The sequence below is a fragment of the Artibeus jamaicensis genome, unplaced genomic scaffold (genome assembly GCF_021234435.1).
Source record: "Artibeus jamaicensis isolate MK-2021 breed Jamaican fruit bat unplaced genomic scaffold, CSHL_Jam_final scaffold_916, whole genome shotgun sequence".
Lineage (NCBI taxonomy): Eukaryota > Metazoa > Chordata > Mammalia > Chiroptera > Phyllostomidae > Artibeus > Artibeus jamaicensis.
Window position 1 is genome coordinate 52,504,745 of NW_026522059.1, and position 27,192 is coordinate 52,531,936.

The following is a 27,192-nucleotide window of genomic DNA, read 5'->3' on the forward strand; positions in this document are numbered from 1 at the left end:
TCTAATCCATTTTTAAAATCCACTAAGAGATTTGTGAAATCTATTACTTTCAAAATGTTTGCAAAAAAATTAACTATTTAAGATGTACAAGTTTTTATTTTATATCAACTGTTACATTTACCTAAGATATGAGAGTAAATCAAGGTAATGTGATTAAACACAAAACTGATTTGAGTCACCAGTATTTTAAATTTATAATCACAGACTTGAAGGTTCTTACCTTTTTGCTATGTGATTCTCAAGATGTTTAACTTGTTCTAATAACTCTTTCTCAACAGCTTCTCTCTCCAATTTAAATTCTTCTAGAGCATTCTGAATAGCTTTTTCTTTTTCACAATTAAGCTTCTGCATTAACTCTTCTCTCTCTTGTTCCTGGTTCATGACTAATTTTTCTTTGTCTTTCTCAAGTTTCTGGATGATAGCTTCATACCTTTCTTCTTGTTGGGTGATTTTTTCATCTTTTTGTTTTTCAAGAGCACTCAATGCTGAGTCCAATTTACTCTGCAGTTCAACTATTTCTTCTTTCAGGACTTTTTCTATTTCAAATGCTTGGCGATGCAATGATGTTACTTGGTTTAATTCAGCTTTAAGCATATTAGATTCTTCTTCATGTTTACTAATTAACTCTGAAATACACTGATCTTTTTCAATTGTCATTAAAGTTCTTAGTTCTGCTAAGCCTACCTGGTAATTTTCATTATTATCCTGAATTTTTTGGTTTAGTTTACTTATCTCTGTTCTCAAGTTTTCTGTTTCTTGTTCAAGGAGAGATTTTAAGGTCTCATTCTGCTGTGCTTTGCTTTCTTCTAGCAAAATTTTTATTTCATCAGTTTCTGCTTCCTTCAATGCAAGTTCAACCTCTAACTTACATCTCATGTCTGACAAATCAGACACCTTAAGTTTTAACTCCTGTAGCTGTTCTTCTTTTTCCTGAATAATTGTGGCATGAGACTCTTGAATCTGATTGATTGTTTGTTGATTTTCATTTTGTAATTTCTCCAAAGAAACTTTCTGGTCTGTCATAACTTTCTCGAACTCCTGTTTGTGCCTGACATGCAGAGTGTCCTCTAATTCCTTTAGATGACTTTGCTCTAAGTTCTGAAGTTCTGTCCTCAACAACTGGATCTTCTCATCATTTTCAACATGGAGCTTTCTTAAGTCTTTTAACGCTATCTCTCGTGACTCTTTGAGTTCTTTAATTTCACAATTTTGAGTATGAATTATATTTTCCATCTCTAACAACTTCTGGTCCTTTTCATTCTGCAGGCAGATGGCAGCTTCTTTTTCATTTTTAACCAAAGCAAATTCATTATCTTTATTTTGTAAAACCTCCTCAAGGCATACTAAGTCTCCTTTAAGCTTTTTAATTTTGTTTTTGTTTTCTTCACTCTCCTTTATTAGTGTATCAAGTTTGCCTTCATATTCACTTTTTAAAGACTGTAGTTCTTTTTGATGTTTTTCATTTAGTGTTACTTCCACAGAATATTTTACCTTTTCCATAATGTTTCTTATTTCTGTTGCTGTAAACTTTAAAGAATTTGAGAAGTCGCACTGTTCTTTTTGTACATATGTTCTGAAGTGGCAGAGGTCTTTCTTGATGGTTTGTATAGTGAACTGGGAGTCTTGGGCAATAATCCTACATTTTTCCAACTGCACATTTAGAGAAACATGATCTCCTAAATCCTCTTTACCACATATATTTGTATCCTGCATACGTCTACTATCTATTGCATTGATAACTGATGAGTAAAGTGATTCCACCATCATTTCTGGACTTTGTGGGTCACTTATAGGATTAGGAGATGATAAATTTTCTTCTATTACAAACTCATTCACAGCAGACATAAAATCTGATTCAGGACTTTCTGCTAATGAATCCAAGTCTAATGAAACTTGGTGAATAGTCTGTTCTATGTTTGGATGGGGGATAGTTTCAAAATCAAATGTATGTGCATCAATGCTATCTGGAGACAATTCTTCTAAGGGACATACAGCAGGACATAAGGGATCCTGCACAGCGAGTGGAGGGGGCGTTCTTGGTGAGGTAGTAGTTGTAATTTCTGTTGCGCTTTCTATCCTTGGTGAGGAAGCTGACTGTGGGGATGTCTGACTCATGGATGCCTGGAAAAGAGAGAGACAGGCTTATACAGCTGCAGCAACATAAACATTTTATGCTAATAAACCATTTGAAAGAAACTAATTTGCCTTTTGTTCACTCAGTAGATCTGTAATGGTCTGTGACATTTCATCCAAACTTTGTGCTGCTTTTACCAAATTATGTAGAGCAAGTACATGCTGGTGTAGAGGTTCAAAGTCACAAAGTAAGGGAACCCTGAAATAAAATGTAATCAGATCAGATTTCTGATTTTTTAATAAAAAGATAAGTACAACCAAATATTTTAATCTGTCAAAAATAACTACATTATCATCCTCTTTCAATCAACACCAAAAATAGCTCAAGAAACCTAAGATATAATCACTAAAATGATAAATTAGAAATCTCTCACAGTAAACAAAATCAGAGTCACCACTAGAAAATAATTACATATAAGACATGAATTTCTTTATTTTCTGGTCATTTTTACATTCTGCAGAAATTTCTTAAAACAGCCATAGGAGAGACAGTCTATTATGAAATATCTCTACTCTGGTATCTCCTAAGAGTGCTTTGGTACTGCTTTCCACAGATCCAGAATAATGAAAACATTGTAAAGTGATATCTAAAGTTAAAAATACTAATGACATTTACCTGAGGAATGGCTGAACTTCTGAAGGACAAAATGACTGCAGAAACTGTAAATCTTTTAATGAAATATCTGGAAGCCCACAGTCAAACTTTCGAGGTTTCTGTGTCTATACAAATAATAATAATTTACCATAAAATATACAGAATAAATTTATAAATTCTCTTTTACTATAATCAAATTCAGTAAAACAAATACATGAAAATGCTTCAACTGATCAACTCACACTTAACAAATAGAATAAAGTAAATTAAAAATAAAGGACTATTCAATGACATGGTGTACTATTTTTCTAAGTTTTAAATAACTGGGATACCCAAGTTCTTTTTTTTTTCTTAAGTTTTTTTTTTTTTTTTTAAGATTTTATTTATTTATCTTTAGAGGGGAAGGAGGGAGAGAAACATCAATGTACGGTTGCTTCTAGTGCTTCCCCTGCTGGGAAATAGCCTGCAGGGAACTGGCCTGCAACCCAGGAATGTGCCCTGACTGGGAATCAAACTGTGATCCTCTGGTTCACAGGCCTGCGCTCAAGCCACTGACCTACACCAGCCAGGGCTTCTTTTTTTTTTTTTTTTTAGATTTTATTTTATTTATCTTTAGAGGGGAAGGGAAGGAGAGAGGGAGAGAAATATCAATGTATGGTTGCCTCTCGTGCAACCCTCGCTGGGAACTGACCTGCAACCCAGGCATGTGCCCTGACTGGGAATCGAACCGCGATACTCTGGTTCGCAGGCCCGCGCTCAATCCACTGAACTACTCCAGCCAGGGCGGGATACCCAAGCTCTACATAGTCAACTGATGTACTCGTTCCTGCCCATTTCTATTTTCTGCATCTTTCTATGGGAATTCTAGCATTTCTGTCAACGTTAAAGGAATCATGTTTCACTAGTACATAAACTATTCTCAAATTTCTCCTTGACCTGTAGAATAATCATGAGGATCTCTCTAGCCTTAGCCCTGTATCTATTCCTATCACCTATTAGCACGCCTTGTTTTAAAATGGTAAAAATCATTTTTCCCCATGTAACACTTCCTTGCCATTCACTTGACCTTTACATTTTGTAAAAATACAAGTCATTAGTTCAACTTCTTAAAAAAAATTACATGGTAAGCCCTACTATTTCTTTCTTTGGCCAAGAAATGAATCTTTAAAAATAAACTCCATTTGTTTTAATTTTTACATGGATTTAGAAATGTTAAGATTCTCTTATTTAAACAGAGTTTTCTAGATAAGTGTGGGAACCCTATTATATTACTCTCTCTAAGATATATATTTAAAGCCCTAAGAAATCCTACAGCACAGAAACTTGTTTAACAGCTAAGCTGAATGTCTAAGAAAACACAAACAAGCAAAGCAACCTACAGTGCTTCCTAAACTTCTCTTACTATGAAATCTGGTTTAAAAATATATCAAACTTATTTTTCATGGTTCCAAATGAAAGCTACCCGACAAGTCCACTCTACTCTGATTTGTCAACACATAAATAAAAGAAAGGGGGTCCACGGGTAAAAGAATAAAAAGAGGAAGAAAAACAGGAGAGGACAGGGAGGGAAGAAAAGCAGGGAAGGGAAGAAAAGAAGAAAATGGTAAAGAAAGCGACAAAAGGAGAAAAAGACAAAATACAAATAAAAGAATCTATTCCTATCAATCTTAACAGTATAGTAAGACATCCCCCTGTACTAAGAAGAGTCTACATCAAAACTACAGACTTTGAGTCCAGATGGTGGTATAGGCAGTCATGGCTCATCTCTTTGCACGACCACATACAAATTACAACTAAAATACAGAACCATCACTCAGGAACATCAGAAATTGAGTTGAATAGAAGCCTGAAAACTACAGAATTAAATAAACCACATCCATCCAGACTGGTAGGAAAGGTGTAGACACAGAACGAGCTGGTCCCAGACTCATATGGATAAAAATTCCAGAGAAATATCTCAGGAGTGAGGAGTCCCAGACCCACACCAGGCCTCCCAGCCCAGGATTCCAGTGCCGGGAAGATAAGTCCCCACAACTTCTGGCTGTGAAAACCAGTAGGGACTGAGTGGGTGAAAGAAATTTCTGGAGCCCTGGTCAATTCCTCTAAAGAACCCAGACATGGGGTTACCTACTCAGACTTGTTCCTTCTGAGTTCCAGCACCAGGGTGGCAGCTTGAAGGACACCAGTGGTATACAGGGAGAGAGACTGAAGTGTCTGGCATAGGGATGAGCAGAGGCCATTATCACTTTGCTACACTCTCCCCAAACAGAGCTGGTAAACTGGTGCCACATCTGAGACTCCAACAACCTGGCTGACACTGTCTGACCCACCTTGGGGATCCTCAGAGGCTCTGTCCCACCCAACTTGCGGGCCCACCCAAGATGTTTTTCAAAAGAAAAAAAAGGCTGATCTTGGATCCTAAATCCTATCAAACAAACAACAGCGTGGCTTCAGTGAGCTCTAGGGGCAGCCAGATTAGATTCACAGGCTGGTTTTGCCTGGGAATCTCCAAGCCAAGCACAAGTAGCAGCCATCTCAGATTACTTTACAGCTCAGGCAGGGTGACCTGGGCAAAAGATAGTTGGGGGCTGACCTTGGACTGCACCACCGTGGAAATCCCAGGGCTAGTGTATCCAGTGGACAGTTATAGACTCCCTTGAAACACTACCATCCTATTCCTGCACAGCTGATCCTCCATGGACGGTGGAGGCTGGTGGTCAGGGTCACAGCCAGTCCTTGCAAGCTGCCTAGCCTGGGTAAGTCCCTCACACTGATCTGCCAATAGTAACTACAAGAGGAGGGTGTTCTCAGTCTACATGAGGGGCACCACTTCAAGTACCCAGCTTGGGTGAGAAGGGAGGCTGTGTCACTGGATCCTACAGGACACCTACTACATTAGGGCACACTACTGAAACACGGAGTCAAAGCAGTTCTACTTAATACACAGAAACAAACACAGAGAGAATGTCAAAATGAGGAGACAAAGAAACATGGCCCAAATAAAAGATCAGATCAAAATTCTAAAAAAAGGCTAAACAAAATGGTGATAAGCAATCTATCAGATGCAGGGTTCAAAACACTGATTATAAGGATGCTCAAGGAACTCTGTGAGGACCTCAGCAGCATAAAAAGACCTAGTCAGAAACTAAGGATACACTAATTGAAATAAAGAGCAATTTATAGGGAAAGAACAATAGAGTGAATGAAGCTGAGAATCAAATCAATGACTTGGAACATAAGGAAGTGTTAAACAACCACACAGAACAACAAGAAGAAAAAAGTACCCCCCAAAATGAGGATAGTACAAACAGCCTCTGGGACAACTTCAAGATGTCCAATACCTCATAGAGGTACCAGAAGGATAAGAGAAAGAGCAAGAAATCAGAAGTCTATCTGAAAAAATAGTGACGGAAAACTTCCTTAATTTGGTGAAGGGAATAGACAGGCACGTTCAGGAACCACAGAGTCCCAATTACGATGGATGCAAAGAGGCTCACTCCAGGATACATCATTATTAAAAGGCCAAAGGTAAAAGATTAAAAAAAAACTCTTAAAAGAGAAAAGAAGTTGGTTATTAAATGACTGCCAGATGGGAGGGGGGTGTGGGAGAATGAGTGAAGAGGTGAGGGGAGTAAGAAGAACAAATAGGCAGTGAGCCCTAGGGGCAGCCATGGGGATATGAAGTACAGTACAGGAAATGGAGTAGCCAAAGAACTTATAGGCATAACTCATGAACGTGAACAATGGTGGAGGGACTGCTGAGGGAATAGGGGACCCTGGGAAGAGGGAGCAAAGGGAGAAAAATGAAGAAAACTTTAGTAACATAATCAACAGAATATAATAAAAAAAACTATAAATGTATTTTAAAGCTTTATAACAACTGCTGTTTTTAAAGCCAAAAACTTTATGTTGATAAAAAATTTCTGATAACTACCTCTACTTCTGAAATCAAACTCTGAACACATACAAAATTTAGTTATGGTTAGGAAATAAATACATACACAGAAGGATGGGGGCCAGGAGTCCAATCCTCTAAATAGACGATTTCTTAAAAAAGATTTCCCTATGTAAAGAAATTAACAATATGGTTATTTTATAACTTTATTTAGGATGAAAAACAAAAACCAAAGGGAAAAAAATCCCTGTTTTTTAAAAACATTCTGATAATACTTTATATTTAAAAGTTAACAGTGGATTCAACTCTATAGACTTAAAAGGAATGTTCCCATAAATTTCAATGCTAATTAAAATCATATACATGCTACAATATGTTCATATCTGTAAAATAAAAACCACTTTTTACCTAAAAAATAAATTTAAATTATTAATGAAGAGCACTTACTAAATAATTTTCCAAAGGATTCCCTTTTTGACTTTTCAGCTTCATATAATCGCTTTCCATCTTTGACTAAAGCCCCGGCCCACTAAAAAGAGGAAACTTTATGTTATTATTGCACAACAATCCATTAAGACTGATATATAATTAAAACAGAATAAAACTTGCATACCTCCCTGTAGTGTTTTATGAACATCTTTCTCCTTACAACTTCTACAACAGCTAAGCAGTACATCTGAGGAACTGTACTAAGAGCTTCAACAATTTTGACTCTTTCTAATAGCTCTATTACAAGGCGAAGCAAAGCTTGCAATTTCTCTCCATCTTGATCAGCATGAAGCATTACAAAGCAACACCACCTATAGAATGAAATTGAGACATACAAAGTCTATAAAAATAATCTAATGCCAAGTTAATCAATTAAGTATTTCAATACAGTGATAAGAAAAATATGCCACCACTTGGGAGAAATTAAGTAACACCAACTCTAAACATCCTAAATTAGAAATAACAAAATAACACTTACTTCAGTCTTACATGTAGGTTAGTTGCTAGTTCTTGTTTGGCAGTGGTACACTTCTGTTTAATGTCCAACAGTTTTCTATGATTTTGCAACATAATCATCAACTGATTTGCATGACTGAGGCATAAATCAGGTAATACAGATGCATCCTTCAAGTTTTCAGCTCTCATCTGATTAGCTAAAAATCCCTTTGAGAGAAAATATTTCAAAAGACATTAAATTTGTTTCATGACAGATGTGAATATTCTTTTAGAAGGAAAATCTTTATGTTAACCAAAAACTGTGCTACTTTCAAAAAATTTTAAGTGCTACTTTTTTATTATGGTATATGTGGACATAAAAAAAGGTTCCATGTTTTTTTAAAAAAAAATCTATATTTATCTAATTCACTTCCATATTCATGCTAGAAAAAAAATGTAAACCCAGGAAGAGATAGAAACTTGTTGAAGGACACATTTAATAGCCAAATTAGAACTAGAACCTATGTGTCTGTCTAGACTCCTACTACACATGGGTCAGAGCATGAGTATTAAATAAAATACGATCACTGATTTTAAGCCATGAAAAAGAGTAACTGATTTAATCTTGGCCAATGATATTCAAGAGTATTTTGTACACTTATCCAAATGAAAAACAACAATTAATTGACTTTGTACTTTTTATTTCTGGCCTATATTTTATTCAACTGACAGATGAGATAGTTTGTGCCATCTTTAGAACAATGACTTAACAGTGCAATTTCCCAGTACATTTTATTATTTGGTAGGAAAATATACTATTTTTCTTAGCTATGAAATATATTTTGACAAGTGAAATTTACATCATTTTCTTAAATAGGAAAGGGATTGTTTTTAGGCTATAAATTTAGACATATGTGTCATATTTGAAAGTCATCTTTTGTACATACAACCAGACAAACTAAACCCAACAGCAAGCACTTAAAAAATGTCCGAAGAGGCCCTGGCTGGTGTAGCTCAGTGGACTGAGCCTGGGCTCAGAACCAGAGAGTAGCCAGTTCGATTCCCAGTCAGGGTACATGCCTGGGTTGCAGACCAGGTCCCCAGTGGGAGCCATGTGAGAGGCAACCACACATTGATGTTTCTCTCCCTCTCTTCCCCTCTCTTCTAAAAAATAAGTAAATAAAATCTTTAAAAAAATGTCTGAAGAAGATATACAGAAGACGGTAGCCTAGTAGGTAGAAGCTGAGTCTAATTATTCTTGCCCCAAACTCTGATTCTTGGCTCATCTTCCAACAAAAATGCTGAATAATCAACAGAATCCTAGCTGATAAGAAGTTTGGAAGCCAAAGAGTACAGAAGACATTTCGCAACGGGTAGTAAAGAGATTTTACAAGTAGAAGGGGAAATACTCCCTTTGTGGTGCCTGCAGCTGCAGAAAGACTAGTCAGAAATTGCAGCTTCATGGCTCCCTCCCAGGGCAGGGAACCCCCAGACCTGGGCCAGGAGTAAATTGAGAGGATATGTGAAGTTGGGAAGATCCAGGCTACACACACACACACACACACACACACACACACACACACAGTGAGCAGCAGGTCCATAGCTGCAGCATCAAACACCAACTGGGAGAGTGACAGAAAGAGGCACTCTATCTTCCAAAAGGATCAGGGGCCACTTCTGGGTTGGGAGGAGACAGGCCGTGGCCACCCATGACTGTGAGACACTTTTGGTTTTTGGAAAGGCAGTGTGCATGAAAAACTGGACAATAACTTGGTATTGCAGTTGGTGTGCCACAGAGAGAATTTTTAAAATGGGAGCTAAAACGTGCCTGCCAGCAAAGGGACAAGGCTGAAAGTACAGTTTGCTCCTGCTGAATAGAGCTGGACAGGGAGATTAGAAAGTTGCACAGCAAAGGGATTTCTGGACCCCAGCCCAGTGCGGCTAGCAAGATGGGCCTATGGTAAAACAAAGTTGGGGACTGTCTATTACGAGGCTAGTGGGCTGGAAATTAGGCAAGAGTTGAGCACCAGAGATTATTTAGTCAGGCAGAACCCCTTCCCTAGCAGAGTTCAAATCTCTGGGAGGGTAAGGATGTACTCAGCCCCCACCTCCTACAGGACTACCAGCACTGAATCTAACAGGGAAGCTTTGCAGAACAGGTAGGACAGGCTCAAGAACCCCCTGTGCATATCTGCAGGAGAAAGATAGTAAGAAAAATGCTAAAGGGCTCATTGTACAAAATACACTGGTTCCTAGAGCCCTTATTCCACTGAGACCAGCAAGGCAGGGAGATCAGAAATAGATGCAGCAAGGGGGAATCAGGGCACCACCCAGCCTGGGCCAGCGCACACAGCTGACACCAGCTAGAAGCAGAAAAGAGCTTACCTCTTACACAGAAGGGCCCCTCCCTTAAAAAAGACAGCTAGTTCATTATAAACTACACATTATTAGAAATAAGCTGAGGCAGACTAAGATGGGTGACGCAGGGGCAGGGGAACACACCTACAGTTTTTCAAAGAAACTCTGTTAAGGGCCTCCCAGGAAAGACCCAAGGGTCCCACCCTCCAGATCTCAATAGAAGCCCCTTCTAGAGGCAGGTGAAGGGGTACATGTGGTGCTGCCAGAGTTGGATAGCCCAGGAGACAGAGGCAAAAACACCAAACTCTGCTTTGATGAGTTCTACCTCATTCTTCTTCAAAATTTGTTATTTTTTTCTTTCGCATGGTCTTTTAATTTTACTCCTTTTTCTTCAATTGTTTTCCAACTAATTCATTATTGTCTTTTACTTTTATTCTTATTATTTAGATTTTTATATTAATTTCAAATCTCACATTGTACCCTTCCTTGCCTTCCTCCATTTTGCTTTCTTCCTACCCTTATTTTCATTTTAAATTTTACTTTCCCCCTTTATAAGCATTGTTCCGATTTTTAACTCTTTACTATTTCTCCTCCCTCTATTCTCTCACAATCATTTTTACTTATTTTAGTCAGCTCACACTCTTTTCCCCTTTCTTACAATAATCTTACTTTCCAACTTTATTAACTGTTACTTGTTTGGTGTGGATATTGCAGCTATTCCTATTTTTCTTAAATTTTATTCCTATTTGTTCACTATATTTTTATTTCAAATCTCATAGGTTACTTACCCTTGCTTCATTTTCCCTTCCTCCTGGAATTGCTTATTTGAGTTTGAAATTTTTTTTCCCCTCTCTTAGCCTAGATTCTATTCCTGAATGGTATTATTTCTCCTCCCTCTATCCTCTCAAAATCATTTTTCTTTATTACAATAGACATTTCATATTCTCTCTTCTCTTTCTTATAATACTTATTCTTATTTCACCTCTATTAACTTTTGCTCATCTATCATTGTTATTGACCCTGTTATGATTTTTCTTTGATTTTGTTCCCATTGGGTCACTGTTTTTTTTTTCACTTTATTTCAAACCTCATATTATATTCTTTCTTTTCTTATCTTACTCTATTTTGCCTTCGGCCTTTCCTTTTTTACTTACATATTTATATTTTATTTTCTCCCTTTCTATGTCTTGTTTCTGTTCCCTATTGTTGTTATTTCTCCTCCCTCTTCCCTCTCAAAATTACTTTTCTCTCCTTTAGTCATCTCATACTCTTTTTTTCCTACCTAATAATAATCTTAAGTCTTTTCCCACCTTTATTAATCTTCATTCATTTCTACTGATATTCCTGATGTGGTTGGAGGGGAATATTTCTACTGGCGTGGATTTGGTTTCCTGGGTAGTTTTGCATTGTTCTGCCAGCAACTGTACAATACCATACAAGACGTGGTGGGGTTGTGACAGTCAGCCAGCCAGAGGTGAGTACCCGTCAACAAATGAGCCATCCATATTCGAAGTCCAAGTTCAACAAGGGGACCCACATAAACTGAATAAAGGGTATCCCTAGATTATCCAGATCAGATCAAAAAGATTATACCACTGAGTCCTACAGAAATCCTATCACAGAAGGCCACCCCATGAAGACAGGCAGTCAAAGCAGAGCAATGTGAAATGCAGAAACAAAGTCACCTAAAATGGGAAGACAACCCCCAATCAAAGGTTAAGGAGGAATCCCCAGAAAAAGAGCTAACTGAAATTGAGGCCAGCAATCTATCAGACATAGAATTCAAAATAATGGTTATGAGGATGCTCAAAGAACTCAGTAAGAACTACAAGGAACTTTATGGGAATTACATCAGCACGAAAAAAGGCATAGAAACTATGAAAAAGAACCAGGAGGAAAGGAGGAATATAATATCCAAAATAAAGAATACAATAAAAGAAATTAAAAGTAGGCTAGATGAAGCAAAGGAATCAAGCAAGCTGGAAGGTAGAAAAAAACAGAGCAACAAAACAAAAAATACTCAAAATGAATAAGGATGGTTTAAGGAAGCTTCAGTACAACATTTGCATGACAGGAATACCAGAACATATAAAAGGAACAAGGGATAGAAAACCTGTCTGAAAAAACAATGACACAAAACTTCTCTGCTTGGTGAGGAAAAAGTCATGCAAGTTCAGGAAGCACAGAAGGTCTCAATCAAGATGAACCCTAACAGGCCCACTCCAAGGAACATCATAATTAAAAGGGCCAAATGTAAAGACAACAAGAGAATCTTAAAGGCAGCAAGGAAACAGCTAGTAACATACAAGGGAGATTTGATAAGGTTATCAACTGATTTCTCAACAGAATCACTATAATCGTGAAGGGAATGGAAAGAAATATTCCAAGCAATGAAAACAATGAAAAGCAAAGGCCTGCAACAAAGACTATTCTATCCAGCAAGGCTCTGACTTAAAATGCAAGGTGAAATAAAGAGCTTCCAAGACAAAAGAAGGGTAAAAGGGTACATCTCGACCACACCAGCACTGCAAGAGATGCTAAAGGGACTACTTTAAAATAGAGAGGAAAAAGAGGAAAACAGGTACAAAGGAAAAAATGACAATGAACAAGTCAATGGCAATAATAACCTTAAATGTAAATGGATTAAATGTTCCAATCAAAAGCCATAGGGTAGCTGAGTGGGTAAGAAAACACAATTCACATATATATTGTCTATAAGAGACTCACCTCAGAACTAAAGATCTACACAGGCTAAAAGTAAAGGACTGGAAAAAATATTCCAAGCAACAGACATAGAAAAAAAAACAAAAACAAACAACAGGCGTACCAATACTTCTATCAGACAAAATACACTTGAAAACAAAGACCATAACAAGAGACAAAGAAGGTCACTATAATACGTAAGGGAGTACTCCAATAAGAGGTATAACCCCTGGAAATATACATGCACCCAACAGAGGAGCACCTAAATGCGTAAGAAAATTCTCAGATGACATTAATAAGGAGAGTGACAGAAATACAGTTATTATAGATTTTAACACCCCACTGTCAACAATGGATAGATCTTCCAAACAAAGAATCAAAAAGGATATTGTGGCACTGAACAATACTCTAGATCAAATGGACCTATTGATACTATACCCCAAGAATCCTGACACACCAATTCCAAAGAATTAACGGACCCCTATGTTCACAGCAGCGCTATTTGCGATAGGTCTAAGTGTTAGAAACAGCCTATCAGTAGATAAGTAGATTAAAAAAAAAACTGTGGTACACTTACTAAATGTGAATGTACTATAAAGCAGAAAGAAAGAAGGAAGCATGACCTTTTACAACAGCGTGGATGGAACTAGAGAGCATATTATGCTAAGCAAAATAAGCCAGGCTGTGAAAGACAAATACCATATGACCTCACTTATAACCAGAATATAATGAACAAAATAATGAGAGAAACAGAGACATGGAAAACTAGAACAAACTGATAGCTGTAGGAGGGGAAGGAAGGGGGAACGGTGGAAGGTAGGGGAAGGATTAGTCAAAGGACACCTGTAAATGACACATGGACAATGAAAAGGGGATTGACTATGGGCTACAGGGGTGGGGTGCATGGGGGGCAGTACAAGGATAAAAAACTGGGACAACTATAATGAACAAATAATTTAAAAAATTTTAAAACATACAACCACAATGGAAAATACTATGAAATTTTCTCAGAAAACTAAAAAGGGATCTGGCCTTTTGACCCAGCAATTCCACTGCTAGGATTATATCCTAAGAACCTTAAAACACCAATCCAAAATAACCTACGCACCCCAATGTTCATAACAGCACAATTTTAAATTTTTAATTAATTTTATTTTTTATTTTAATTGTTGTTCAAGTCACAACAGCACAGTCAACTGCTGGAAGCAACCTAGGTGCCCATCAGTAAATAAATGGATCAAAAAACTATGGTACAGTTAGACAATGGAATTCTATTCAGCAGAAAGCAAGCAAGAAGGAACTTCTACCCTTTGCAACAGCATGGATGGAACTGGAAAGCATTATGCTGAGTGAAATAAGCTGGGCGATGAAAGACAAATACCATATGATCTCACCTTTAACAGGAAACTAATTGACAAAACAAACAAGCAAGCAAAATATAACCAAAGACACTGAAATATAGAACAGGTTGACAGTGACCAAAGGGGAGGGGGGAGGGAATTTCAGGGGAAAAGGGGGAATTTCAAAGGAAAATGGGAAGGATTCACAGGAACTAGTATAAAGGACACACGGACAACAACTAAGGGGGGTGGAAAGAGGAGGGAGGTGGGGAACACTGGGGGGTGGGCTGGGATCGGAGTAAAAGACAGAAACCTGTACTTAAACAACAATTAAATTTTTTAAAAAGGACAAAAAAAAAACCTTCAAAAAAAATAAAAAAGAATTTCCTGACACAAAAAGCACATATTTTTAAGTACAGCATACTAGAGAAAATACACCTGATTGAATCAAGCCACATGATCAGAAAAGCATTCCTGTGGAAATGAGTCAGTTAAAAAAATATGCCTATGTAAATCTCCCAGCAGCCCAACACATAAAGATATGTGTAAAGATATGAGTAAAAAGTTGCTCCGATGACCACTCACCACCTAACTTCAATACGTTATCCACCATTTCTCATGAGCCCCTTCAAAATCTTATTACACTCAATTTCTCTAATAGCCTGATTCACTCAGGCAAGATAAAATCCATCCATTTTAGTGCTTCACTTTCTGTCTTTTACTATTTTGCTCCCAATATAGAACCAGGTTACCAAGATGATTTCTAAATATACTCATATTAAGTATTGTTCATAGGTATATCAAGAAATACTAACTGAAGAATAATTAAATGAGTATTTGTCTTTCAAAGTCTAAAAGGACTATACTAATTCAGGTATCGAAATCAAAACAAAGCAAAATACTTTGAAAAATTATCTTCATTTAGGGTAAGTTATTCTAAAGGTTAATAAATTCTATGAGCTACTAGTATAGTTTAAAACATTGGCAAAAGCTGCAAATAAATTAGGGAGAAGGAGAGAAGACATTTAAACAGGATACTCATATTATCATAAGACATAAAAAATTAGTTTTTTAAAATTTCCACAGGAACATTACAGGATATGCTACTAAATTTCATTTCAGTTTGTTTTCCCTAAGGTTTAACAGTCAAGACCTGAAATGAAAAGAAAACAAGAAAGTCTCTAATTTTAATAAATGCTTCTATTATTTTGAGAAAATAAAATGTACTATTTTATTCCTTTGTCATAAAAACTATGCTTCCAGAGAAATTATTTATCCTTGTATGACAAAGCTCCATTTGCTGAATCCAATGCAGATTTGAGGATATCAGAAATAGATATTTTTTAAAAAATGGATCAAATGTAAATCCATTCTAACTGTATTAGAAATATTAATAATACTTTTTTTTAAAAAGGAAATTTGGACTTCCGCCAAGATGGAGGCATAGGTGGAAACACTGTACCTTCTCGTACAACCAAGTCTAAAAACAACAAAGTTTTAGCAACAAAAAACGAAGCCAAACCACAGAAAATTGAACAATATGGGAGTCTGACCACAACAAACCACTCAACCAGACCGGTAAGAGGTGCAGAGCCAGCTGCGGAGAGGTCAGGCAAAAAAGATCCTCCAACCCAGGTGTGCAGGCAGCCAAGGGCGGACCCAGTGAGGGCGCAAGGTGGCAGGCTGACCACGGTCACACATTCGTGCGCAGATAAACCAGCGAAGGAGCAAGCAGTGACACAGACCGCGCAGGACCCAATGGCGGAAAGGAGCAGAGGGGACTGCAAATGCTCCCTCTCTGACCCTGCCCCTCACAAACCAGTGACCTGGGTGGCCCTGCCTGGTAAACACCTAAGGCTCCGCTTCTCATACATACTAGGCGCAAAGAAAGCAAAACATGGCTCAAGAAGAACTCACAGCCCCAGAGCCGATAAATCTAAGCGAATAAGAAACTGCCAACCTATCAGAGACACAATTCAAAACACTGGTGATCAGGATGCTAACAGAACTGGTTGATTTTAGTCACAAATTAGAGGAACATATGAAGGCTAAACTAAGTGAAATGAAGGGAAATGCACAGGAAACCAATAGTAATGGAAAGGAAACTGGGACTCAAATCAAGGGAGTGGACCAAAAGGAGGAAAAAAATGACCAAACAGAAAAGGATGAAGAAACAAGAATTCAAAAAAACAAGGAGAGGCTAAGTAACCTCCAGGACATCTTTAAACACTCCAACATCCGAATTATAGGGGTATCAGAAGGGGAAGAGAAACAGAAAGTGGTTATCTTATTTGAACAAATAATAAAGGAGAACTTCCCCAATCTGGCAAAGGAAATAGACTTCTAGGAAATCCAGGAAGCACAGAGTCCCAAAGAAGTTGAACCCAAGAAGGAACACAAGGCACATCATAATCACATTACCCAAGATTAATGAAGGAGAGAATCCGAGAAGTGGCAAGAGATAAGGGGACAGTCACCCACAAAGGAGTTCCCATCAGACTGTCAGCTGATTTCTCAAAAGAGACCTTACAGGCAAGAAGGGGCTGGAAAGAAGTATTCCAAGTCATGAAAGCCAAAGACCTACAACCAAGATTGCTCTATCCAGCAAAGCTTTCATTTAGAATGGAAGGACAGATAAAGTGCTTCTGAGATAAGATCAAGTTCAAGGAGTTCATCATCACCAAGCCATTATTATATGAAATGTTAAAGGTACTTATCTAAAAAAAAGAAGATAAACAATATGAACAGTGAAAAGACAGCAAACTCACAGTTATTAAGAACCACACCTAAAACAAAAGCAAACTAAGAGGACAGCTAGATCAGGAGTGAACCATAGAAATGAAGATCACATGGAGGGTTAGCAACAGGGGAGTGGGAGAGGGAGAAGGGGGGAGAAGGTACAGAAAATAAGTAGCATAGGCGGTAGGTAGAAAATAGATAATGGGGAGGGCAAGAATAGTAGGGGAAATATAGAATCTAAAGAACTTGATACACATGGTCATAAACTAAAAGGGGGGAATGGTAGGGGAGGGGTGTGCAGGGTGGAGGGGAATGAAGGGGGGAAATAGAACAACTGTAATGGCATAATCAATAAAATATATTTTAAAAAATTTAAAAAATAAAAACCAAGAAATTTGCAAGAACAAAAAAAGAGAGAAAATATCTATGATAAGAGAACTGGAACTCCTTTTTTATTCAATTTTTAAAAAATTGAATATGTAAAGAATATATAATTGAATACATAAAAATCTGGCAATTTTAAAATAATGTTGGGTTCTTAAAATTAAATATCAAAAAAATGGCTAATATATTTGACAACACCAAAATAAAAAACTTCTGTATAACAACTGTACTACTGTCAACAAAGAGACAGTACCTATATTATTTGTAACAGGCAAAGGATTACCCATCATATGTAATAAATTCTTATAAAAACATTAGGGTAAAGAAAATTTGGTAAATGACAATTCAGAGAAAATACATGGCAAATTGCTCTTCTCATTAATTACTAGGAATGTTAACTAATTTTTCCCTTATGCAAGGTATTATAACATCATTGGTTAATATTTAAAGCACACAAATACCCCATTTTAGCAATTCTTACCGGAGACTATACTTAAAGAAATACTAATATAATATTGAATGCCATCTAGAATAAAAAATAAAACTAAAGCTCAAAAAAGGAAACACTAGAATATGCACACAAAGATGGGTGCACTGGAATATTAAAACAATGTTTGTAATAAGGACAAATGGAAATAACCCAAGTGACCATCAAAAGCAGTACAGTTAAATAAACCAATTCTTTCAATGGAGGGTGAAAAAAGATTGACAATGGAGAAGCAGCCAAGATCAACAATTCAGAGTTCTGCCATGAGTAATGGTAGACTATAATGTAAAGGTACTATAGACCAGCTTTCCTGTGGCGTTAGTCATTACATATCCAAGAAAGCAAAAGGAGTCAGACATATTGATGGTGCCAGGATTTAGGAGGAGGAGAAAACATGAAGAGTGAGCGAGGCAACTAGAAATGCTTTGCCCTAGAGACAACTACTGATTCCTGAAGAAGAGCACAAGGGTAAGAATAAGATTAGCAATTCTTCCCACAGTTCCTCATGGGGCTAGGAAAAAAAAAAGATCAGAGACCAGTGCCATCCAAGGAAAATGACAATGGAACACACTTTGCTTTATTTAATACCCTCCAAAAGTTATATCCTAAGAAATAAGTAGATTAGCCATAACAAGGTCCGGAAGACCAGCTTCCCATCTAAATCTCTGAAATTGGATTTAGAGTGACCTAAGATTAAAATCACTTCTACCATATGCAAAAACAAAACAAAAACAAAAAACAAAACAAAACAAAAAAACCCAGAAAACAAATTCTCTCTAGAAGAAAATGTCATCCTTCATCCTTCGTATTCCTCTGATTTTTCTTATCAAAACTAATTAGGCTCCTGAAAAGGCAAATACACATGAATCTGTTGTAAGAAACAACAAATATACATAGATACACAGGCACAGATAATGGAGTTAACAGACAATAGGCTTTAAATTATTATATGCTTAATATAATCAAAGAGATAATGGATGAGACTAAATGTCTTGGTAGATAATTTGAAACTCCATATATGAAAGAATGAAATTTAAAATGTAGAGCTAAAAATAAAAAACAAAAATATTAAATCAACATGTGAGTTTATCAACAATTCATGGCTAAAAAAATCTGAAAATTAATCTGATGTTAGAAAAGAGAACAAAGTGCAGAGATACATAATGACACAACACAGAACACAAGGGTAAATGGGAAAAAACGAGGTAAAAGGTTTAATATATGTGTAATTGGAATCAATAAAAAAGAAGAGAAAGCTTAGGACAAAGGCAACATTTGAAGGGAAACTAATGGAAATCCACACAATGAAGTAGTACTACAAGTTCAAGGAAGAAGAAATACAGAGAAAGCCACACCTTGTCCTATCATAGTAAAACTGCTGAAAAGCAAACCACAGGTAAAAAGTACTAACAGCCTAGAATTCTATACCAAAACATATCATTCAGAAATAAAGATGATTTAAAGAGATTTTTTCCAAATGAATAAAACTGAATTTTCCACTACAAAGAAATAAAAGATATTTTAATGTATATTAGCCTTTAATATATCAAGTATTACTTAAAAGGAAAAAAGCTAATATGATGAACGGAATAAAAATAACATTTTTAAAATAAAAAGAATCTAAAAAGCAAAAGCAGAGACTAAAAAGGACACAGAATTAAAAGGAAAATAGAATAAAAATAAGAAATGACTTATTTAAAGAAAACTACTCAGTATTTATAACAGATAAGTGTACTAAAAGATTTCTTAACATATTTTAAGCTATTATAACCTTGATTCCCAAACTTGACACATAACAAATGAAAACTATATATAATTCAGTTAACCAATATGTTAATCTAAACCCAGATATACATAAAAAAGCAATATATTATGACTCACAGAATTAATTCCACAAATTCAAATATAGTTCAAGATTAGAACTTAAACTTTCCTAACCCAATTAAGGGTTTCCACCGAAACAAAAAGGAAAAAACCTATACAAACATTAAAATTGTGAAATGTTGGCCATTTTCTATATTCCATAGATCAGGAATTAAACAAAGACAGGCATGAATGTGGTAGCACTGCACTGGTGCTACTACAATATATTTTTTTAGCACTGAGTGGAGCACTGGTGTTCCTTCCAGTCAATGCCAAAAGACAGAACAAAGAATTCAGTTCAAACTAAGGTGGCTGAATCCTAAATCAAGGGAGAAAAGGAGAGGTTATGGAAATCATGATAAATTCAATCAGTAAATTACTATTTGCCCCCATCATACTGATTATTGGTATGTTTCAATGGAAAGAGACATTTATACAACTGGAAAAGAATGTTGAAAAGTCAACTCTTTTTGTTAGAGGCTGTTTTGCCAGATGACTTGCCAGGGTGGATAGAGGACAAAGCTGTGGTGAACTAAAAGTGACTAGTATGAGAGAAAATGTCTAGGTTAATCCCTTTTTTCCGGTCATAAAAGCCTAAAATTAGTAAATTCTTTAAGATTTCATACATTCCTTCTCTCTTTTAAAATTATATTTATTCTTTTTATTTCTTTTTAGTTTTTTAACAGGAGAGTAGAAGATAATCAAATGTATAGTACGATGACTGCTTTGTGTATTCTTTCAACACATTTTTTCCCAGCTGCTTAAAGCATTTTCATGGTTTTATCTTTCAGTTGTCATCTAAAACAACCTAAGCTCATTGTTAAGAACATGACTTATTTATTATATATGGGAACAGTAATATTGTATTAACAATACTCAAGGATGAAGCAGAAACATGATACATACCAAATTAATACTACATATAAAATACTTATAGAAAAGCTACAAATTCTTTTTCCTGAGAGAAGTTTGCAGTAAGTACCTGAGCAAGTTCTTTCTGCTCATTCACCAGTCGGCCACAGCTAGCAATCATCTGATCCAGGGCATACAGCCGATCTTCAAGTCCTTTAATGGCTTTCATATTCTGATTATCAAGTTTGGCAATAGTTTGACGGCATTCTACTATAAATGGTCGAATAATCCTTGGATCAAGCTAGATGACAAGGACACACATATGAATAAACTTAAATCGAATAGTTTAAATTATATTTTCATACTATTTTGGTGACAGCTTCAGAGAAATATTTAGGAATCTAAGTTGTATTTTCAGTAAAAGGTCAAAAACAGGATAGTTATTTAACAAATCACAAGTATTACTGATTATATTGGAACACATAATTAGGAATATATAGTTACAGGAATAACACTTTTCAATCAATGCCACAAATTATTCCATTGTCAATATCCCAAAGAAAACATTCTTTTCAAGGTCTAACGAAGTAAAGCAGAGTTAAAAACTAAAACACAGTCTTTGGTCATTGACTGTCTTATTATTATTAGTTCAACTTCTCTCTAAAACATAACATCAAACTTACCTCTGTGCTGGAGCTCTCTTAGTTCTCAATACCTAGCTCCTCAAAAAATTGGATCAACTACACTTTCTCTCTTCCCTTGAAAGACATAATTTACATTGGCAGTCTTTTTGTATGCACTGTCCATACAAAAACACTTGGCCAAAGATCATCAATGACCTCATTTCACTTGAGGCTACCTATACATTTAGTACTGAAGACATTTTCCAAACTTTCGAAGCTTTTGGGCATTATCTCAGGGGTTGCTTCATAGTACCCTCCTGGTTCCTTTTCCTATCAAATAAATTGAGATGAACCAGGACTTAGTGCTCAGCCCATTTTTACTTTTTTTTGTATGACTTAAGCATAACTTCTGTGGCACTAACCTCCAACCTTTTTTGAATTCCTGACCCTTACAAATTTTCAGCCTCTGTTTCTGACTGCTTGGTAATATCTATGTGTACATATCAACATGATACCTCCTATTACAAACTCATTCTAGTTGTTTCCTGGGGAAATCCCTAAATAGCTTCCTTCTGTACATAATGACTTCTAAAATACACAGAATGCCATAAAGCTTCAGTGATTTGGTACCAATAATTCCTCCCAGGCTTACCTTCTCTTGAAACTGCATTGCTTATTTTATGCAAACAAACCCTGTGTTTATCTAGCTCTGATCTTTGTTCACCCTGATTGTCCAACTTAGCTTTTTAAGGCCATTGTTGCCTCTCTATAAGGAGAGTCAAATATTAGTTTTATGTACAGTGTCTGGCACACAGAGAATATATGAAAGCAGTTAAAACCAAACTAGTCTATTGTTATCACCAAGAATCCAATGTAATCAGTAAGAGGCTGAATTGTGACACCACAAAAAAGTTAACAGAGATATTATTTAAATATAGGCAGCACTTGCTTTGCACTTAAACTTGTGCATATGCAAACATTTTCTCCCTTTTCTCAATTTAATGGTAACTGAGTACAATCTGTGCACATTTCCAATCCAAGGTACTGCATACACCAAAGACATTAGGGTAATGAAAGACTTAAAAAGGTGACTAAAACAGATTCAAATTTTCGACTTTGCGCAAAATCACAACTATATATAGAATTAACATACCAACACTTTAAAGAAGAAAAAAGGCAAACACAAAAGCAGGGCTCCTAATGTCTCATTTCATAATTCACTGTGCATATAACACAACTCCACTGAGAGGTACTGAAGAATATTCAGCGAAATATTAAATACAGATTACACATATTAATTAAGAATTATTCAGCAAATTTTCAATAATTGAACATAGTGCTACACTAATTTTATACAATTGGGCTCTCTGCTTACATCTACAAAGGTTAACATTACTGTTATCTTAGAAGAGAAGAAACTACACAAATTTTCTTACCCTCCCCATTTTTCCATCTCACCTCTAAACCTATCTCCACTGCAAAAGAGCAAACAATAATATCCAAATAATATTCCACAAAGACAATATTCAATAAATTATGCTTGCACTATTCTGGACAGCTTAGAAATGCACTGAATGTACATGTTTCCAATTCTTAATCATCAGCAAATCAGTTTGCCTTTTACAGTATAATTGAAAAGCAAATATCTTAGAGTAGTTCCAACATAAAATGCTACAATCTAAGAAAATACATGAGCAACAAATCTAAATTTGTCTTGATATATGAGGGTGAAACACTAAATTGTTCAAGAAATGAGCAGCTATCAGTCCACACAAATAGTAAAAACAGAGGGTTCAAAAGACTTCTTGTGAATGAGAGAAGTAATAAATAAATGGCAGTGCCAGTCCTTATGACTCCAAATCTTATGCAAATTCCATAATACCTATGTCTTGATTCATTTCTTTCAGCACGTAGGCCAGCACTCAATCCATGGAGCCACACCAGCCAGGTTGACTAATTTCTTTAAAAAGAGATTTGATTTTGGCAATTGAAAATATGTGACAAAAACTGCTAAAATTGGGATTAGTCTGCAATGGCTTTAAATAAAATTTGCTTTTATAGAAGAATATCAAACCTTGATACATTTTTCGATTCACTGGCAAGTAGCATTACTAATATCAGATAGTCAAGTCAGTTGTTTTTAGAAAACTAGCCAATGTGACATGAAAAGAAGGCATCTCTGATGAAAGAAATCCCATACTCAGTTTAGTCAATCTTTAGAAATGGCACAAGTGGTATCAAAAATAAATTCATAAAACTACTGAGAGGAGAAAAATATTAATCTAATAAAAACATCACAGCAAAGTGCTACTATGGGGTATACCCATTAACAGATCATCTATACTGAGTAAAATCAGAAATATATATAAACACATTCTTCAATATAAATTTCCATTGTTTTTGAGCAAATAGTAATATTTTTTAAATCTACTACTGGGCATGTGCAATTAATGAGAGCACTATATTATAGGTGTTATTTTAAGTCGTTAACTAATTTTATAACAAATGAGCATAATCAAATAAAAGTTTATGTATTTTTAAAATGTCATTTATTTCCCAGTCAGGCACATGCCTGGGTTGCAGGCCAGTTTCCAGCAGGGGACACACAAGAGGCAACCATACATTGATATTTCTCTCCCTCTCTCCTTCCCTTCCCCTCTAAAGATAAATAAAATCTTTAAAAAAATAAACTACATTCACATGATTCAAAATTAAACATGTTTGATGGGGAATAGAATAAAAATCTCTTTAAAAAAAGAGATTTCATTTATTCATTTTCAGAGAGAAGAGATCAGAGGGAGAAAGAGGAGTGAGAAACATTTCTGTGTAAGAGAAACCGTAATCTGTTGCCTCTTGCACACCCCCAACTGGGGATCTGGCCTGCAACCCAGGCACGTGCCCTGACAAGAAACTGAATGGATGACCCTTTGTTTCACAGGTTGGTGCTCAATCCACTGAGCCACACCACCCAGGGCAAAGTTTATATTTTTATTTCACAATAAAATGGCTATGTAAAATATCAAAAAGATATCAGATATTGTTGTCATGTCTTATACAAATAAGCATTAACTTCTGTGAAGTCAATAATGTGACCCCATAATAAAAATACTATAGCTAATTTATGTTTTCTGTATGTATAAATCCCTATGACTTTATAATTAAGACAAAAAAAGATCAGTTCTTCCCTTTTTGTCACATAGAGTGAATAAAATTTATGGCATTGGTAGATTTAAATATGCTGACTCAGACAAAAATATTTTTTTAAATGGTACCTTAATCATCCTAATCACAATCATGTGGTTGATTTTCCACACTCACAGATGAAATTTTTAAGCTACTAAATGTCAACAGTTCACACGGGAACACTAGTTTTCACTCATTTTTGGTACTAATATTTGTATAATTTATTGCACACTGCTCTACCCTGGCAAGTGTCTTAACTGAAGCTTTCTTTGATGACTTAAATGATAAATGGTTAAAATGACATGCCTACTCAAAGTCATCATCAAAGAAATGGATATTAAAACAATTAAGAAAAAACTTAGAATTTGTTTAAATTTTCCAATTTATTGTCTTATAGCTTAAGAAAGGTATGTGCTATATTATCCAGGCATCCCAGACAATGTGTAGCCTTTCTCTCAGTATTCAAAAATCAACCCTCTACTACAATTGAGAACACCTTTAGAAGTGTTTAACTGTTCTGACAACTATCTTTAGACAACAGCAGACTTTAAAATATTATTTTGCATTTCTGCATCACTGAAACATGTATTCATCAACTTCCTTTTTCTGGCTTCAAAGATTTTTCTATTAGTTTATATAGCAGATTTGAAGAGATACCTACTCCCCTGGTTTAAAAGTTTTTGTTAAAGACTATTTGGGGGAGAACTGAATCCAAGACACAGGCTAATCTCATTACAAAATACAACTAAAAACACCATATCTAAGTTCTGAATTTTAAAGTATCTCGGGCAGATGCAGTATTTCATATTTCTTCTTTTAAAAGTCAGAAAGTTTCCCTCTAGGGGAGTAGTGATTAGAAAGTGACACAGGGAAATTTTCTGGGAGACAGAAATGTTCAGTATCTTGTCCTGGGTGGTGGCTACTCATGAAATTAACCACTCAAGAATGTGTGTATTTCACTGAATTTAAATCATTATCAGTGTAAATAAAAAATAAATCTTTTAATAGTTGTTATGTAAACTTTCAAGAGAATTCTAGTCTTAATTTTTCATTAATAAAAACTATAAAGATAAAAACAAACTTTCATCTTTAACTCCAAAACTCACTATTTCTACCATAATACCCATTCTCCCGTTATGTAAAATATTCAGTATAATTTGAAACTTAAAATAACAAGAAATATCAAATTATCACTACTTACCCTGCTCATTGAATCAAAGCACTTCCTAACCAATGATTCCACATCATTAGGTCTATCTTGAACATTTATCCAGTCTAACAAAGAAACATTAAAAAAAGGAAGATCTCTTTCTTTAGCATCTACTGAAGTTTCTTCCTGCTGAGCACTACTTTGACAAGGTTCCCTAATTTCTTTTGCACTTTCAGCATCTGTGGTATCTGGAGCTACATGTTCCACTGACTTGGGAAATGAGGTTAACAAGGATTTGTTAGTTGTTCTAGGCATATCAGGAGACAGCACCAGTTCAGTGGAGGTTTTCATCGCAGGTTTTTCTGAGCCTTCATGTTCAGGTAAAGAATCCAGTCTTTCCAAACACTCCCTGTAACTATGTCTGGTTAGGCACTCCAACAGCGGAATCTTGGCCATTACTGAAACCGCAGTTCCTAAACTTAAAATACAAAAGTTCTGTTAGTAAAATAACAGGACCATTCTAATTAGAGATTAGTTTTTTGAAAGCTTAGTATTTTATTATCACACAAACAAATCTCATCATATCTCTGTTACGTTATACATATATAAAATAATCTAGGAGGTGCTCTTTAAAAGAAACTGAATTAGAGAGAAGGGTATCAACACCTTTAAATTCTATTCTAAAGTAAAAGTTGCCAGTTCATACTAAACAAGTAAACACATGGTTTTTTATCAACCTTAAGATGTAAGGTTTGTAAATTTACAAAATTTATCTTAAGTAAATTTCATAAATTTACAAAAAAGATTTATCATAGCAATCCCTTAAAATACAATTTTTTGTCTTTTATTTAATCAAGTATCTCTGATACACTGAAAGCACAGGATAAAAATTAACGATATTCATAAACATTAAGGTAACTCTTACATTCACCAAATCCTGAAAATAGATAGGTAGATAGATGTATGTTGTCAAAAGACATGGGAAAGAAATAAAATCTTAATGATGTGGCTTCTATAAAAATATATGTAAAATTGAATCAAGAGTCCTACCTTAAATTAACATACCTAAGAGACTCTCTAAAAAATAGATGAAAAGGTTTTTACATAAACTTCTAAAAGATATTTATAGTCTTAATCATCCCCTTCCTTCCCAGTATCTGTCCCATTGTCAAATTGAGGCCAAATTCTTCTAAAGATTCATTCTGCCAAACAGAGAAACTTGATTTTATAAGGTTCACTTGAATGAATGAAAGAAAAAAATCCCAATTCAAGGCAATGAAATACAAAAAAAAGCAAAAAATTGAAAGAATACACACACAACACAAAGGGCTATATTCATGAATTACTGCTATATTGTTACATTAATTATAGTATTTTAAATTTTTCATTTTATTTTTAGAGTGGGGAAGAGAAGGAGAGAAACATCAATATGTGTTTGCCTCTCTCTCACCCCCTATTGGTAACCTGGCCTGGAACCCAGGTATATGCCCTGACTGGTAATTAAACCTGCAACCCTTTGGTTCACAGTTCAGTGCTCAATCCACTGAGCTACACCTGCCTGGGCTAATTATAGCTTTAAAAAACAAAGAAGCCAAGAACCCTGGCTGGTGTAGCTCAGTGGATTGCGTGAGCATGAAGTGTGAACCAAAGGGCTGCAGGTTCAATTCCCAGTCAGTGCACATGCCTGGGTTGTGGGCCAGGCCCTCAATGGGGACCACATGAGAGGCAATCACACACTGATGTTTCTCTCCCTCCCCTCCCCCCTCTCTAAAAATAAATAAAACTTTTTAAAAATGTAAAAAAAAAAAAAAAAGAAGCCAAGGGTATCAGATAGGCTTATATGCAAAAAACAAACAAACAAACAAAAAACCCCAGAAAGCCATCTAAACAAAAGCTACAACACAATGGCTTTTTTCCATCCTAGCAAGCTGTACTGCCTACATCATATGACACTATTAGGAAA

The 27,192-nt window shown here is 35.7% G+C and overlaps 1 protein-coding gene across 5 annotated transcripts in view; it reads right to left on the reverse strand.

Moving 5' to 3' along the window:
* Window positions 1-27,192, reverse strand: part of RB1CC1 (RB1 inducible coiled-coil 1) — a 101,965-nt gene that overhangs the window by 35,044 nt on the left and 39,729 nt on the right. For all 5 annotated transcript variants that reach the window (XM_037143604.2, XM_037143603.2, XM_053661216.1 and 2 more), the window contains 9 exons: window positions 25,281-25,707; window positions 20,404-20,574; window positions 7,591-7,775; window positions 7,237-7,423; window positions 7,071-7,152; window positions 6,730-6,791; window positions 2,750-2,853; window positions 2,206-2,332; window positions 221-2,121 (listed from right to left, as the gene is read on the reverse strand). In XM_037143604.2, coding sequence (XP_036999499.2) covers window positions 221-2,121; window positions 2,206-2,332; window positions 2,750-2,853; window positions 6,730-6,791; window positions 7,071-7,152; window positions 7,237-7,423; window positions 7,591-7,775; window positions 20,404-20,574; window positions 25,281-25,707 — 3,246 coding nt within the window. The remainder of the gene's footprint in view (window positions 1-220; window positions 2,122-2,205; window positions 2,333-2,749; window positions 2,854-6,729; window positions 6,792-7,070; window positions 7,153-7,236; window positions 7,424-7,590; window positions 7,776-20,403; window positions 20,575-25,280; window positions 25,708-27,192) is intronic.